Source organism: Salmo trutta, chromosome 21, assembly GCF_901001165.1.
Source record: "Salmo trutta chromosome 21, fSalTru1.1, whole genome shotgun sequence".
NCBI lineage: Eukaryota > Metazoa > Chordata > Actinopteri > Salmoniformes > Salmonidae > Salmo > Salmo trutta.
In genome coordinates, this window is record NC_042977.1 from 28,156,352 (window position 1) to 28,171,020 (window position 14,669).

The window sequence follows — 14,669 nt, forward strand, 5'->3', positions numbered from 1 at the left end:
GAGAGAGAGGAGGGGAGTGAGAGGGTAGGGAGAGAGTGAGAGAGAGAATGGAGTAGGGGGAGAGGGCTAGAGAGAGAAAGACGCGAGAGGAGAGACGCGAGAGGAGAGACGCGAGAGGAGAGACGCGAGAGGAGAGACGCGAGAGGAGAGACGGGAGAGGAGAGAGGAGAGACGCGAGAGGAGAGACGCGAGAGGAGAGACGCGAGAGGAGAGACGCGAGAGGGAGAGACGCGAGAGGAGAGACGCGAGAGGAGAGACGCGAGAGGGAGAGGAGAGACACGAGAGGCAGAGGAGAGAATGAGAGGGAGAGGAGCGACAAAACGAGAGGGAGAGAGAGAAGGGGGAGAGAATGGAGAGAGAGAGGGAAAGGAGGAGAGAGAGACACGAGAGAGAGAGAGATGATCAGGAAGGCTGGTAAAGATTGTCTGTGCTGCTCTCTCCTCTCAGCTGTGAAAAGGAAAAGGCCACGCCACTCAACAGTGAAGGCTGTATAGATCATAGTGGCTTACCACAGTGTCTACTGTAGCATTAGCACCAACACAGCTCCACAGCTCACAGACCCCTGAATGGGTGGTTACAGAACCCTGAATGGGTGGTTACAGAACCCTGAATGGGTGGTTACAGACCCCTGAATGGGTGGTTGCAGACCCCTGAATGGGTGGTTGCAGACCCCTGAATGGGTGGTTGTATCCCAAATTGCACCCTTTTCCCTATATTGTACACTACTTTTGACCAGGGCACTGATCAAAAGTAGTGCACTAAATGGGGAATAGGGTGCCATTTGTGATGCATACCATATGTCTGACACCCCCTTTGTCACCCCCATCAGCAAATAACCAGCTCCCTTCTCAACTGAATAAAAACATCAGCCCTCCTTGTTTCCTTCCCTTCATCTGCTCTGGTTAGAAAAAACTTGACGAGTGATAACAATATGGTGGAAGCTCATCATTCAGCTGAGTGCAGATGAAGGAGAGGAGGCAGGACTGTGTTTGGGGAAGAACTTCTGGGAAAGCCTGAAGAGACCAATACATGTGATATGACACTTTGGGAGAGAAGTGTAAGCATCAATGGGCTAATCATCGTGTGACAAATGGAGCAGTTTTTAAATGGAGTTTTTGATCAAGAAGAACTGAGAAAATGGATGGGTCATTTCAAAGGAAACGTGTACAGATAGGGGAACCATAGACTTGCATGAACAATGTTTTCTGCTACAGAAAATACTTTAGAGGTCTTTAAAACTCTTTGTACTTTTATGTTTCCCATTGTTGTAGGGTTTTTATTAGGTCGACCGATTAAGATTTTTCAGCGCCGATACCGATTATTGGAGGACCCAAAAAAAAGCCGAAGCCGATTAATCGGCCGATTTATTATTTTTTTACAATTTATTTGTAATAATGACAATTACAACAATACTGAATGAACACTTATTTTAACTTAATATAATACATAAATAAAATCAATTTCGCCTCAAATAAATAATGAAACATGTTCAATTTGGTTAAAATAATGCAAAAACAAAGTGTTGGAGAAGAAAGTAAAAGTGCAATATGTGCCATGTAAAAAAGCTAACGTTTAAGTGCCTTGCTCAGAACATGGGAACATATGAAAGCTGGTGGTTCCTTTTAACAAGAGTCTTCAATATTCCCAGGTAAGAAGTTTTAGGTTGTAGTTATTATAAGAATTATAGGACTATTTCTCTCTATACGATTTGTATTTCATATACCTTTGACTATTGGATGTTCTTATAGGCACTTTAGTATTGCCAGTGTAACAGTATAGCTTCCGTCCCTCTCCTCGCTCCTACCTGGGCTCGAACCAGAAACACATCGACAACAGCCACCCTCGAAGCAGCGTTACCCATGTAGAGCAAGGGGAACAACTACTCCAAGTCTCAGAGCGAGTGACGTTTGAAACGCTATTAGCTCGCACCCGCTAACTAGCTAGCCATTTCACATCGGTTACACCAGCCTAATCTTGGGAGTTGACAGGCTTGAAGTCATAAACAGCGCAATGCATTGCGAAGAGCTGCTGGCAAAATGCACGAAAGTGCTGTCTGAATGAATGCTTACGAGCCTGCTGGTACCTACCACCGCTCAGTCAGACTGCTCTATCAAATCATAGACTTAATTATAATATAATAAACACACAGAAATACGAGCCTTAGGTCATTAATATGGTCGAATCCGGAAACTATCATCTCAAAAACAAAATGTTTTTTTTCTTTCAGTGAAATACGGAACCGGTCCGTATTTTATCTAACGGGTGGCATCCCTAAGTCTAAATATTCCTATTACATTGCACAACCTTCAATGGTATGTCATAATTACGTAAAATTTTGGCAAATTAGTTCGCAACGAGCCAGTGACACAATTTCATGTTAGCAGGCAATATTAACTAAATATGCAGGTTTAAAAATATATACTTATATATTGATTTTAAAGAAAGGCATTGATGTTTATGGTTAGGTACATTGGTGCAACGACAGTGCTTTTTTCGCAAATGCGCTTGTTAAATCATCACCCGTTTGTCGAAGTAGGCTGTAGGCTGAAATTAACAGGCACCGCATCGATTATATGCAACGCAGGACACGTTAGATAAACTAGTAATATCATCAACCATGTGTAGTTAACTAGTGATTATGTTAAGATTACTAGTTTTTTATAAGATAAGTTTAATGCTAGCTAGCAACTTACCTTGGATTCTTGCTGCCCTCGTGTAACAGGTAGTCAGCCTGCCATGCAGGCTCCTTGTGGAGTGCAATGTAAGGCAGGTTGTTAGAGCATTGGACTAGTAACCAGAATGTTGCAAAAACAAATCCCCGAATCCCCCCTGAACAAGGCAGTTAACCCCCGTTCCTAGGCTGTCATTGAAAATAAGAATGTGTTCTTAATCTGACTTGCCTAGGTAAATAAAAGTGTAAAAAAAAAAAAACGGCAAATCGGTGGCCAAAAATACTGATTACCGATTGTTATGAAAACTTGAAATCGGCCCTAATTAATCGGCCATTCCGATTAATCGGTCAACCTCTAGTTTTTATATTGTGTCTGTAGGTATGGTAAGAGTCTGGATTATCGTATTATATCAATTGTAATCTGACTCCCGGTTTAGACCAGGTTACTTAAAGTGCTTTGTGCTGATGTAAAATAAATGCATGTGATTGATTGATTAATTGACTGGCTGTTTGACTCCCCTCTCTGTCCCCCCTCTCTCTAGCACTGTGCATACTGTTAGTCTGACTCCTCTCTGTCCCCCCTCTCTCTAGCACTGTGCATACTGTAAACGCCTTGGAGCCTCCATCAAGTGCTGTGCTGAAGGATGTGCTCGACTGTACCATTACCCCTGCGCGGGGGCAGCTGGGACTTTTCAGGATATCAGGAGTCTCTCCCTCCTTTGTTCAGATCACATAGAACTGGCCATCAGCAGATGTGAGTCCAGCAGCATTAGATATAAAACTTCACTTGAAATATTTAAAGTAATGCTGTCATAAGTAGGACCCTGAGTTTTACTGGACCAGGATAAACTCTGGGGCCAGACATTAGCTACTCACAATCTTCATTCTTTAACCAAAAGATGCCATCTGAAATGTGACCCTTTTCTCAATTTCTCTTTTTCTCTCCCCCTCCCTCCCTCTCTCCCCCCTCTCCTGCTCTCCCCCCTCCCTCTCTACCCCCCTCTCTCTCCCGTTCCCTCCCCCCTCCCTCTAGTTCCAGACGACTCTATCTGTGCACTGTGTGACAGCCCCGGGGAGCTCCCTGACCAGCTCTTCTGTACCAGCTGTGGGCAGCACTACCACGGGGCCTGCCTGGACATGGCTGTGACTCCGCTGAGGAGGGCCGGCTGGCAGTGCCCCGAGTGCAAGGTCTGCCAGACGTGCAAGTGAGTCAGCTTTCCACTGACCTATCCGTCCACCCACATACCTGACCCTGTGTGTGTTGCCGATTTTGTTTGGGTTACCTCTGGTTTGTGAGTGTGGCACTCTTCTCTAGCCTTTGACCTCAAACAGGCCAGTCACTGGTAGCAACCGAGTCTGCGATAAATTGAAATCTGCTCCGAAATACAGATTAGGCTAACACAATGACCCTTTTGCCATGTGATTTCTCAATATACATTAGTCTTGTAGATAAGGACACAACCATTTTTAACACAACAGGAGCCTATAGACTACAGAGCCAAGAAATGCCATGTTGATGCTGTCCGTCTGTTATGTCAAAGAACACGTCTCATTCATACTTTCTCTCCTTTTCCCTGTGCGTAGGAACCCGGGTGAGGACGATAAGATGTTGGTGTGTGACATGTGTGACAAAGGTTACCACACCTTCTGCCTGCAGCCGGCCATAGACGACATCCCTACCAACGGATGGAGGTGTCAGGTAGGACATCAAGTGGGAGATATAACAGAAGCAGTTTTGTGTGTGCTGTGTTACAGGTCTATGGTATGACTACATCGTATCGAGATGTTTTTTCTTCTATAGTATGTGAAGTGTACTAAAGGTTTGTCTCCATTTTCTGTGTCAATTTGTAAGAACGTTGGTTTAAAACTCCCACAGTTCCTATTGCGACATTCAGCTGTCGTCTAGGCTACCCGTGTTGACAATATCACCTTTTTGGTGGTTGTATATGTGCTTCCTGAGGTAAAGAAAGGACTCACACATGTAGCTCTTTTAAAGGGTACATTTTAGCCTCAGACCCTGTAGCATTTCAGATAATGCGGCAGCCTGTGTGTGTGTACTGGTGTGTGTGTGTACTGGTGTGTGTGTGTGTGTGTGTGTGTGTGTGTGTGTGTATGTGTGTACTGGTGGGTGTGTACTGGTGGGTGTGTGGTGGGAGAATCAAACCGTATGCATCGTCATCCCCTGCCTGTGGCCTCTACCCTCTTCCTCTGTTGGGGTAGGTGGCGCACAGTGCCTGTCTCGGCTGCCAATCAGCTGCTGTTGTGGTGGGTTAGCATCCTATCAGCTGCAGCGGTGGTGGCGGGTGGGGATCAGACCGCAGACCGCAGCAGCAACCAGGCACCTGCCAGGTGGTGGAACATCCTCACACTCACTCAGTTTCTCCCTCTCTGTCTGACTCAGCAGCACGGCAGGAACACAGTCCACACAACACAAGCAGCAGCCAACCCTCTCCATCTCTCCTCTCTCCCCCACTCTTGAGGCTGCTGCTTCACACGCAGGCACTTTAGTTCTGACTGAAGCCTCATCTGAACGTCTTGGAGATGATTGGAAACCATATGATTAAGAATCATTGCTCCAGTTTCTGTTGTGTTTCTATCTCTTTCCTACTCCAGAACTGCAGAGTGTGTATCCAGTGTGGTACAAGGACGAGCGGTCAGTGGCACCACACAAGCCTGCTGTGTGAGAGCTGTGTCCAACATCAGGACCCCGCCCTTACCTGTCCACTATGTGCCTGTATCCTGGACCCTGAGCACCAAAAAGACCTGCTCTCCTGCCACAGCTGTAAAAGGTAGACACACAGAGAGCACGTCCATTGTTCATTCTGTTGTAAATCTCCTCATTCCTCATGGAGTTGTTTTAGCCTTGTCTTTTTCCATTGATTTGTGATGGACTCCTACATCTTCATCTGTCTGCTCCTGCTTCCAGATGGCTCCACCTGGAGTGTGAGCGCCAGTCGTCAGGCCAAGCAGACATCCAGCCCAGCCAGGGCTATGTGTGTTCAAGCTGCAGGCCTACTAGATCACCACCACAACAGGCCCCACTGCCGGCAGAGGAGGAGGCGGAGGAGATGGACACAGGAGGCCTAGAGCTGTGCCCACAGACTGCTATTCAGATGCACACAGAATCAGAACCGGTTGTTCCAACGCACACGGATCTAGAACCTGGCGCTAAGCAACTGAGGTCTCCTTCTCCGATGCACAACGACCCAGAAATGCAATTACAACCCGTTCCAATGCCCACAAATGCAGGACCAGAGCCTGTCCAAGCCACCAACACTGTCTGTGAGAACGCCCTTGAGGATAGGCAGCCACAGCAGGCTACATCAGACCAGCAGCCTGGTAAGTCTCTCTTTTGTCTGACTGGGTTATTTGTGTCTACTCACAGAGGCAAACGGTGTATTATGGTTGCCAAGGTTAGCCATGTGTTTGTTTTCCTGTATCCCCCTTAAGAGCGGTTTGGCAGGTGGACTCACTAGAGCGTGAGGGATTTGTTTGTCGCATGGCTTGGATTATTACTTTAGGATTGTTGAGAGGTGGTATGAAAGGAGAGAGGTGTGGTTTTCTGAGCATCCACGGTTGAGCAGCAGTATCACTGATTAAGTTATAAGTCCCTTGTTGTGTGTAGATGAAGGCAGTTTGGTCTGGATGAAGACCAGAGGGAAGCATTGCTCTGTCTGCTCTCTCTCTTATTCTCTGCCATGTCTCACATCAGACTGACAGCCATTCATTATCAGGGGCTTGGTTTCTAAAGGCTTCAATAACCAGATGGGCTTCCATTATCACAAGATTAAAGCCATGAAAGCATTGTCTTTGTAATTATTGTGCTGTGAAAAAGCAGCACTTTGTAGCCTATTCTTCCATTGGTTCTCCTGAGGAGATGGAGTTTCTTGTTGCTCTCTGTCCTTGTTTCATAGCACGACCTGGGTGAACAGAACACCTGCCTACTGGTTCATGTTCAGTAGGGTACAGTACACCACACTGCAGCAAAATGTTTTGCAATGGAAAACAAAACTCTGGGCAGTTAATGGATGAGTTCAAAATTAGAAGTACAGGTTAGAAATAGAGGTCGGCCGATTATGGTTTTTCAACGCCGATACCGATTATTGTAGGGTCAAAACCCCGCTACCGATTAATCGTCCGATTGTTATATATATTTGTAATTATGACAATTACAACAATACTGAATGAACACTTATTTTAACTTAATATAATACATAAATAAAATCTATTTAGTCTCAAATATATAATGAAACATGTTCAATTTGGTTTAAATAATGCAAAAACACATTGTTGGAGAAGAAAGTAAAAGTGCAATATGTGCCATGTAAAAAAGCTAACGTTTAAGTTCCTTGCTCAGAACATATGAAAGCTGGTGGCTCAATATTCCCAGTTCTTCAATATTCCCAGGTAAGAAGTTTTAGGTTGTAGTTATTATAGGAATTATGACGCGTCGACTATTTCTCTCTATACCATTTGTATTTCATACACCTTTGACTATTGTGTTTTCTTATAGGCACTTTAGTATTGCCAGTCTAATCTCGGGTGTTGATAGGCTTGAAGTCATAAACGGCGCTTTGGGTCAAGCATTGCTAAGAGCTGCTCGCAAATGCAGTAAAGTGCTGTTTGAATGAATGCTTACGAGCCTGCTGCTGCCTACCACCGCTCAGTCAGACTGCTCTATCAAATATCAAATCATAGACTTAATTATAATAAACACAGAGAAATATGAGCCTTAAGTCATTAATATGGTCAAATCCGGAAACTATCATGTCGAAAACAAAATGTTTATTCTTTCAGTGAAATACGGAACCATTCCGTATTTTGTTGAACGGGTGGCAACCCTAAGTCTAAATATTGCTGTTACATTGCACAACCTTCAATGTAATGTCATAATTATGTAAAATTCTGGCAAATTAATTACGGTCTTTGCCCGATCCAGGCGGCCCAAACTCTTGCATATACCCTGACTCTGCTTACACTGAACGCAAGAGAAGTGACACAATTTCCCTAGTTAATATTGCCTGCTAACATGCATTTATTTTAAGTAAATATTCAGGTTTAAAAAAAATATACTTCTGTGTATTGATTTTAAGAAAGGCATTGATGTTTATGGTTAGGTACATTTGTGCAACGAATGAGCTTTTTTCGGGAATGCACTTTTGTTAAATCATCACCGGTTTGGCAAAGTTGAATTAGGCTGTGATTCGATGATAAATTAACAGGCACCACATTGATTATATGCAACGCAGGACAAGCTAGTTAACCTAGTAATATCATCAACCATGTGTAGTTAACTAGTGATTGTTAAGATTGATTGTTTTCTATAAGATAAGTTTAATGCTAGCAACTTACCTTGGCTCCTTGCAGCCACAGGTCCTTTTGATGCTGCACTCGCGTAACAGGTGGTCGGCCTGCCACGCAGTTTCCTCATGGGTTGCAATGTAATCCGATTGTCATGAGAACTTGAAATCGGCCTTAATTAATTGGCCACGCCGATTAATCGGTCAACCTCTAGTTAGAACCTCCCTATTTCACTCCCTTTTAAAAAATGTTGTCTCTATTGAAAACGCCCCTGGCCTAAGTTCCTCCTCTGTTATTATACCTTAGCAAGGCTTCTCTTCTCAATAGTTTCCATGGGCAACAGAGCCTATTGCTCACATACGTACTAGTAGCTATGCAGGCTACGTCTCTAGCATGAAATGAGTGACCCTGAACGGAGTGACCCTGCTATACAGACCCTAGGAGGGGCAGTACATATCCACTCAGGTCTGTGGGGCTTGGCTGCCTGAGGTAGAGTGCTGTAGCAGGTGAATGAGCTGCAGGGTATTACTATGGGACCTAACCTGGATGTCCACCCTCAGTCTAGACTAGACCTGACAAGACACAGGCAGACAGATCAGGAATCTGTGGTGGAGGGAGGGGAGCGGTGCTGATGATGACAGATGACTAGGGCTGGGCAATATGGCCTAAAACTCATATCTTGATTTATTTTTTTACTATATCTTGATTTAAAGAAAATATGTTTTCTCTAAATAAGCTTTGTTATACAGTTAAAGGTCAAATCCACTGCATTTAAAACAGTCAGCAATAATGGAATTAATTCAGAGTTTGTGTAATTATACCTCGGCTGAATATATTCCTTCCACAACCATAAGACCCACTAATAATTACATTATTTTAATCATGATCAAAATAGCATTTTTTAATCACTGATCTGGCTTTCAGGTCCGTCTATAAAAATGCGCTTTTTGTTACAGATTTAACCAGAACCATGCTTAATGCATATGTATCAGGCATTATAGAAAATGAACACGGGTCTCATAAACCATCTCTCAAGCACAAGCCCACGTGCTAGTGAGTAGCCAGCTTATATTTATATTTAAAATTGAGTTAATATAGATCTAGGTGTAATTTCACTATCTCTGAATTCTGCTAACAAGGCAAAACAGTTGAATTGTTATGAATAGACCCTTCTGTCTGTCTCCGTCATGATAGCCTGTCCACTTTGTTCAGATGTTGAAATCTAGTGGTCTACCTTATTTCTCAGAATGAGTTACCAATTCCTTATATCATTGTTATATGGTTCTTGCAGGTTTATAAAACACACACTAAACAGCTAGTATAGCAATCTTTATTTGACTAAAATGCAGGTAGCCATACGTGGTAATGTATTGTGAGTGCGACAAACTGAACATTCATTTTCCAGAATGAATTTTCATTGGTTCATCCATTTTAGTAGTGTCTGCTCTGTTCGAAATGTGAGGAGTTGAAACGGTTGGAAAGGTTAACTTCTCTATTACAATGAAAGAATGTCTCATGTGTTGTGGTGTCCATATGACTGATTCTGTTGGACCAAACCTCAAATGCAAATAGCGAGTTGAAACCGTTTGTCAGAGAGGAAGAAGTGATCTCTCTTCTTTGTTGTTGTGATTGGTAGGCGAGGGGCTTGGGAGAAAGAGGTGAAGCCAGAGGTTTCACTTTCGCCAAAATCTGTCCAAAATAAGCAATATGCGCTTATTTTGAAACTAAGCTTGTGGACTGCCTTTGGGACAACTCCCATTGTTAGGGCGGAGCATCTCATCATTATATACAGATCTCTGGTGTAAATGGGAAGGTGCACAGCACAGAAGGAGCGAACGATACCAAAAAGACAACATGAGACCAAAAAGACAATATGAGAAGGGGACATAAACGCTCATAAAAACATAAATTGTAATTAATTTAATGAATTAAATATATCGCCCAGCCCTACGGATATCCAGGCAGTAAGACAGCGACGGGTCTGTGCCTCGACATTCGTGGCTGTTTAAAACACCCCTGGCTGAGTTGAGCTCCTTTCTTTACCACACACAGAAACACAGACAGGAAAGGGAGCGAACAACTTTGAAATCCTATTTGTATGTGTGGGGGCTCCTGTCCTAAGCAGCAGTGGTGGTGTTTTCTTGTGATGCTCCTGTGTGAGCTGCTGGCTGTGATGGGAGGCTGGTGATTAGGCCTGTGTGATGGGAGGCTGGTGATTAGGCCTGTGTGATGGGAGGCTGGTGATTAGGCCTGTGTGATGGGAGGCTGGTGATTAGGCCTGTGTGATGGGAGGCTGGTGATTAGGCCTGTGTGATGGGAGGCTGGTGATTAGGCCTGTGTGATGGGAGGCTGGTGATTAGGCCTGTGTGATGGGAGGCTGGTGATTAGGCCTGTGTGATGGGAGGCTGGTGATTAGGCCTGTGTGATGGGAGGCTGGTGATTAGGCCTGTGTGATGGGAGGCTGGTGATTAGGCCTGTGTGATGGGAGGCTGGTGATTAGGCCTGTGTGATGGGAGGCTGGTGATTAGGCCTGTGTGATGGTAAATAACTTCTAGGGCACTTGGTCTACCTGCCTTTCATCTCTCTATTGATTGGAGGGGAGGCTGAACACCAAGTGTTATATCCCTAAGCTATACTAGCACGATGCTTTAGCTCTGAAGTCAGGCATCCTCGGTCTGGCCCCTACATGCATTTTGTATTTGTGTATCATGATCTGTACAAGTAAGTACCAATCCACAAATGTAAATCACCAATCCACAAATGTATAGTACCAATCCACAAATGTAAATCACCAATCCACAAATGTATATCACCAATCCACAAATGTAAATCACCAATCCACAAATGTAAATTACTGTCCACAAATGTATATCACCAATCCACAAATGTAAATCACTACCCACAAACAAACACCTTTTGATTTGTATTTGTAAATCGATTTATTGCATTAGAATTTAGATATGCAGGTAATTTCCAAGGGCCTTAAGTAAAGTGACTGCCATAAAGATTTGCACATAGGAGAGATATGCACAAACATGACAGATATGGCAAACCTGCAACTCCATATTTGGAAGCGCTTAGGTCACCTGACTTTTGGCAGGGATTTGATGACAAGAAAAATAAAAAAGTTAGCATGCTTAGAAAGCAATTTGTAATTGTGAAGCATGGTGATGGCAGCATCATGCTATGGGGATGTTTTTCATCGGCAGGGACTGGGAAACTGGTCAGAATTGAAGGAATGATGGATGGCGCTAAATACAGGGAAATTCTTGAGGGAAACCTGTTTCAGTCTTCCAGAGATTTGAGACTGGGACGGAGGTTCACCTTCCAGCAGGACAATGACCCTAAGCATTCTTCTAAAGCAACACTCGAGTGGTTTAAGGGGAAACATTTAAATGTCTTGGAATGGCCTAGTCAAAGCCCAGACCTCAATCCAATTGAGAATTTTTGGTATGACTTAAAGATTTCTGTACACCAGCGGAACCCATCCAACTTGAAGGAGCTGGAGCAGTTTTACCTTGAAGAATGGGCAAAAATACCAGTGGCTAGATGTGCCAAGCTTATAGAGACATACTCCAAGAGACTTGCAGCTGTAATTGCTGCAAAAGGTGTCTCTACAAAGTATTGACCTTGGGGGGTGAATAGTTATGCACGCTCAAGTTTTCAGATTTTTTTTGTCTAATTTCTTGTTTGTTTCACAATAAAAAAGTGGTAGGCATGTTGTGTAAATCAAATGATACAAACCCCCCAAAAATCTATTTTAATTCCAGGTTGTAAGGCAACAAAATAGAAAAAATGAATACTTTCACAAGCCACTGTACATTCAGTGCTCCCAAATTCCCTATCAGGTCTAGGCTGTTTGGTGCCGTGTTATGCTAATTGAGGTGTGGCATAGCAGAAGGCAAGATTGACTGTGCGATCATGGCACTAGCCCCTGTATTCCTTCCACCCAATATAATGTTAATTAAAGTTATTAAAATGAGCTGTCCAGATCCTCCTCATCCATCCACTAAGACCTAACAGCGGGCTTATCATGACTCTAATGATAGACAGCAGTGTTTTCCACAAGCGCCGGCTGTCGGCTAAACAGCCTAGTGCTCATTTTCAGCCGGGTACTTTTTCCACTTAAATTAAGTAGGCTACTTTTCAATTCACTAGTCAGAAAAGTCTGCCGAGCTCTCTCCCACTAGAATGAACGATATGCATCTTCTAGAGATCTATTGATAGCACAGGCGCCTGTCAATCACAAAGTGAGCGATGACAGGGAAACACTGCTGGTTTTGACATTCTGCTTTCTGTTCCCCCTCTTGGTACCCGGTGTGTGTGTTGTGTGGGCTGTGGTTGCAGTCTAATTTCTTTACACGGAGGAGAATATGAATTCGCACGTCCTATATAATCTGGTAATGATGAATCAAAAATAAATTCACTTAGCCTATTGCTTTTCTGGCACATTCATAAAACAAAAATTGTGTGTAGTCCTACAATAACGTTGTCCAGCCAGTGGATCTCGTCAGTCACTGGCCTGAGCATTTTGGCATTCCAGTTCAACATTTACCTGCTCTGTCGTGGTCTACCATTGAGGACTACACTTGTAAATGGCATGCTATTTGTATTTGAGCAATATGATTGGCCGTTCGTTCAAGCACCACCACGCTCCCACAAGTCCCAACTTATGGAGCACTCGAGTAGTATATGAGGTGATGCCTTCACAACACATGCAAGCCTTCCAGAGCAAAAAGAAGCACCCATCAATCTACTCGTTGAGCTTATTTATTTTAGGGGAATGGATTTATTAAAGTTAACCTTCAATAGTGAACAGCAATATGCTGGCTACTGTTGATTGTCTGCAAATGAAAGCTACAAAAAGACACTTAGCATTGGTCTTGGCTAGCCTACTGTAGCTCCCGAGTGGCGCAGTGGTCTAAGATATTGCATCTCAGTGCAAGAGGCGCCACTTCAGTACCTGGTTCGAATCCAAGCTGTATCACATCCGGCTGTGATTGGGAGTCCCATTGGGAGGCACACAATTGGCCCAGCGTCGTCCGGGTTTGGCCGGGGTAGGCTGTCATTGTAAATAAGAATTTGTTCTTAACTGACTTGCCTAGTTAAATAAAATGTCAAGATCTCTTTTGGAACATTTGTCTTTAAGGAGCAGTGTCCTATTTTCAAATATTCTCATAATGACATACTTTAGAAGAAAGATAAATATTAATACAATGCAATTCTAAAGAAGAGTAATGACTTGCCTTACTAAATTATATTATACTTCTTTTTAATACATACCTAACTAAACGTAGCCTATTAATAGCTGAATATATAGAGAGAGAGCATGCCAACCTATAGGCTCTGCATGACCCCAATGCATTTAAGAACAACACCATGTCCGGGCCAGTAGAAATTCTATTTGGGCCAGTAGATTTTTGGCCAGTGAGAAAAAAATATTAGCGTTGGACCCTGGCGTGTTTCATATGCAGCCACCAAGCTAACATTGACCAGCTAACCACCTCCGTCACCGGCTTCAGTAGAAAATGTATCGGCGACATTGTCCCCATGGTGAGGGTTCGCTGCTTCCCCAATCAAAAACCCTGGATTAACACAGAGGTTGGCACTAAACTAAAGGACAGGGCTACTGCACACAGAGCTATCACAGACAACCCTGAGGCTATGGCCGAGGACAGGAATAAGTACAAGAAGTCTCGCTATGACCTCCTCAGAGACATCAAATGAGTAAAAGGACAATATTGGAATAAAGTGAGATCATACTACACAGGCTCTGACGCCCGCCGCATTTGGCAGGGGCTACATGAAAGTGGTATGCCTGATCACTGGCAACGATGAGTCAGCTTTCAGGGAGGAGTTCAGTGACCTGGTAGTGTGGTGCCAAAACAACAACCTCTCCCTCAACGTCAATAAGACCAAGCAGCTGATGGTGGTCTACAGGAAACAGGGGGGCGAGCACACCCTCATCCACATCGACGGGGCTGCAGTGGAGCAGGTCGAGAGCTTCAAGTTCCTTGGTGTACAAATCACTAAAGACTTAAAATGGTCCAAACTCCAAACACACATGCACAGACGTGAAGAAGCCGCGACAGCTCCTCCTCCCCCCCAGGAGGTTGAAGAGTTTTGGCATGGGCCCTCAAATCCTCACAGTTCTACAGCTCTACCGTTGAGAGCATTTTGACTGGCTGCATCACTGCCTGGTATTGCAACCTCCCTCGATTGCATGGCGCTGCGGTAGGTGGTGCGGACAGCCCAGTACATCACTGGGGCCGAGCTCCCTACCATCCAGAACTTCAGGTGGTGTGGTAGGAAGACCAGTAAAATCGTTATAAACTCCAACCACCCAAGCCATAGACTATTCTCTTTGCTTCTGAAAAAGCAAGTGGTACTGGTGCATCAAGTCTGGCACCAACAGCCTCTTGAACAGCTTCTATCCCCAAGCAATAGTCTCTCTTTATGTAGTGTTGTCTCTCTTGTTGTGATGTGTGTTTTGTCCTATATTTTTATTACATTTTTAAAAATGTTTAATCACAGCCCTCGTCCCCGCAGGAGGCCTTTTGACTTTTGGTAGGCCGTCATTGTAAATAATCATTTGTTCTTAACTGACTTGCCTAGTTAAATAAAGGTTAAATAAAAAAACGGATAAATGGCTTACAAAATAGCTACACGGACTGAGTTTACCTTGTATCTTTGTTGA

General features: G+C 43.9%; 1 protein-coding gene across 5 annotated transcripts in view; it reads left to right on the forward strand.

The window, feature by feature from the left end:
- The window catches only part of LOC115157103 (histone-lysine N-methyltransferase 2C), a 123,197-nt gene that overhangs the window by 43,083 nt on the left and 65,445 nt on the right, over positions 1-14,669 (forward strand). For all 5 annotated transcript variants that reach the window (XM_029705036.1, XM_029705037.1, XM_029705035.1 and 2 more), the window contains exons 7-11: positions 3,263-3,425; positions 3,705-3,876; positions 4,256-4,370; positions 5,285-5,460; positions 5,598-6,010. In XM_029705036.1, coding sequence (XP_029560896.1) covers positions 3,263-3,425; positions 3,705-3,876; positions 4,256-4,370; positions 5,285-5,460; positions 5,598-6,010 — 1,039 coding nt within the window. The remainder of the gene's footprint in view (positions 1-3,262; positions 3,426-3,704; positions 3,877-4,255; positions 4,371-5,284; positions 5,461-5,597; positions 6,011-14,669) is intronic.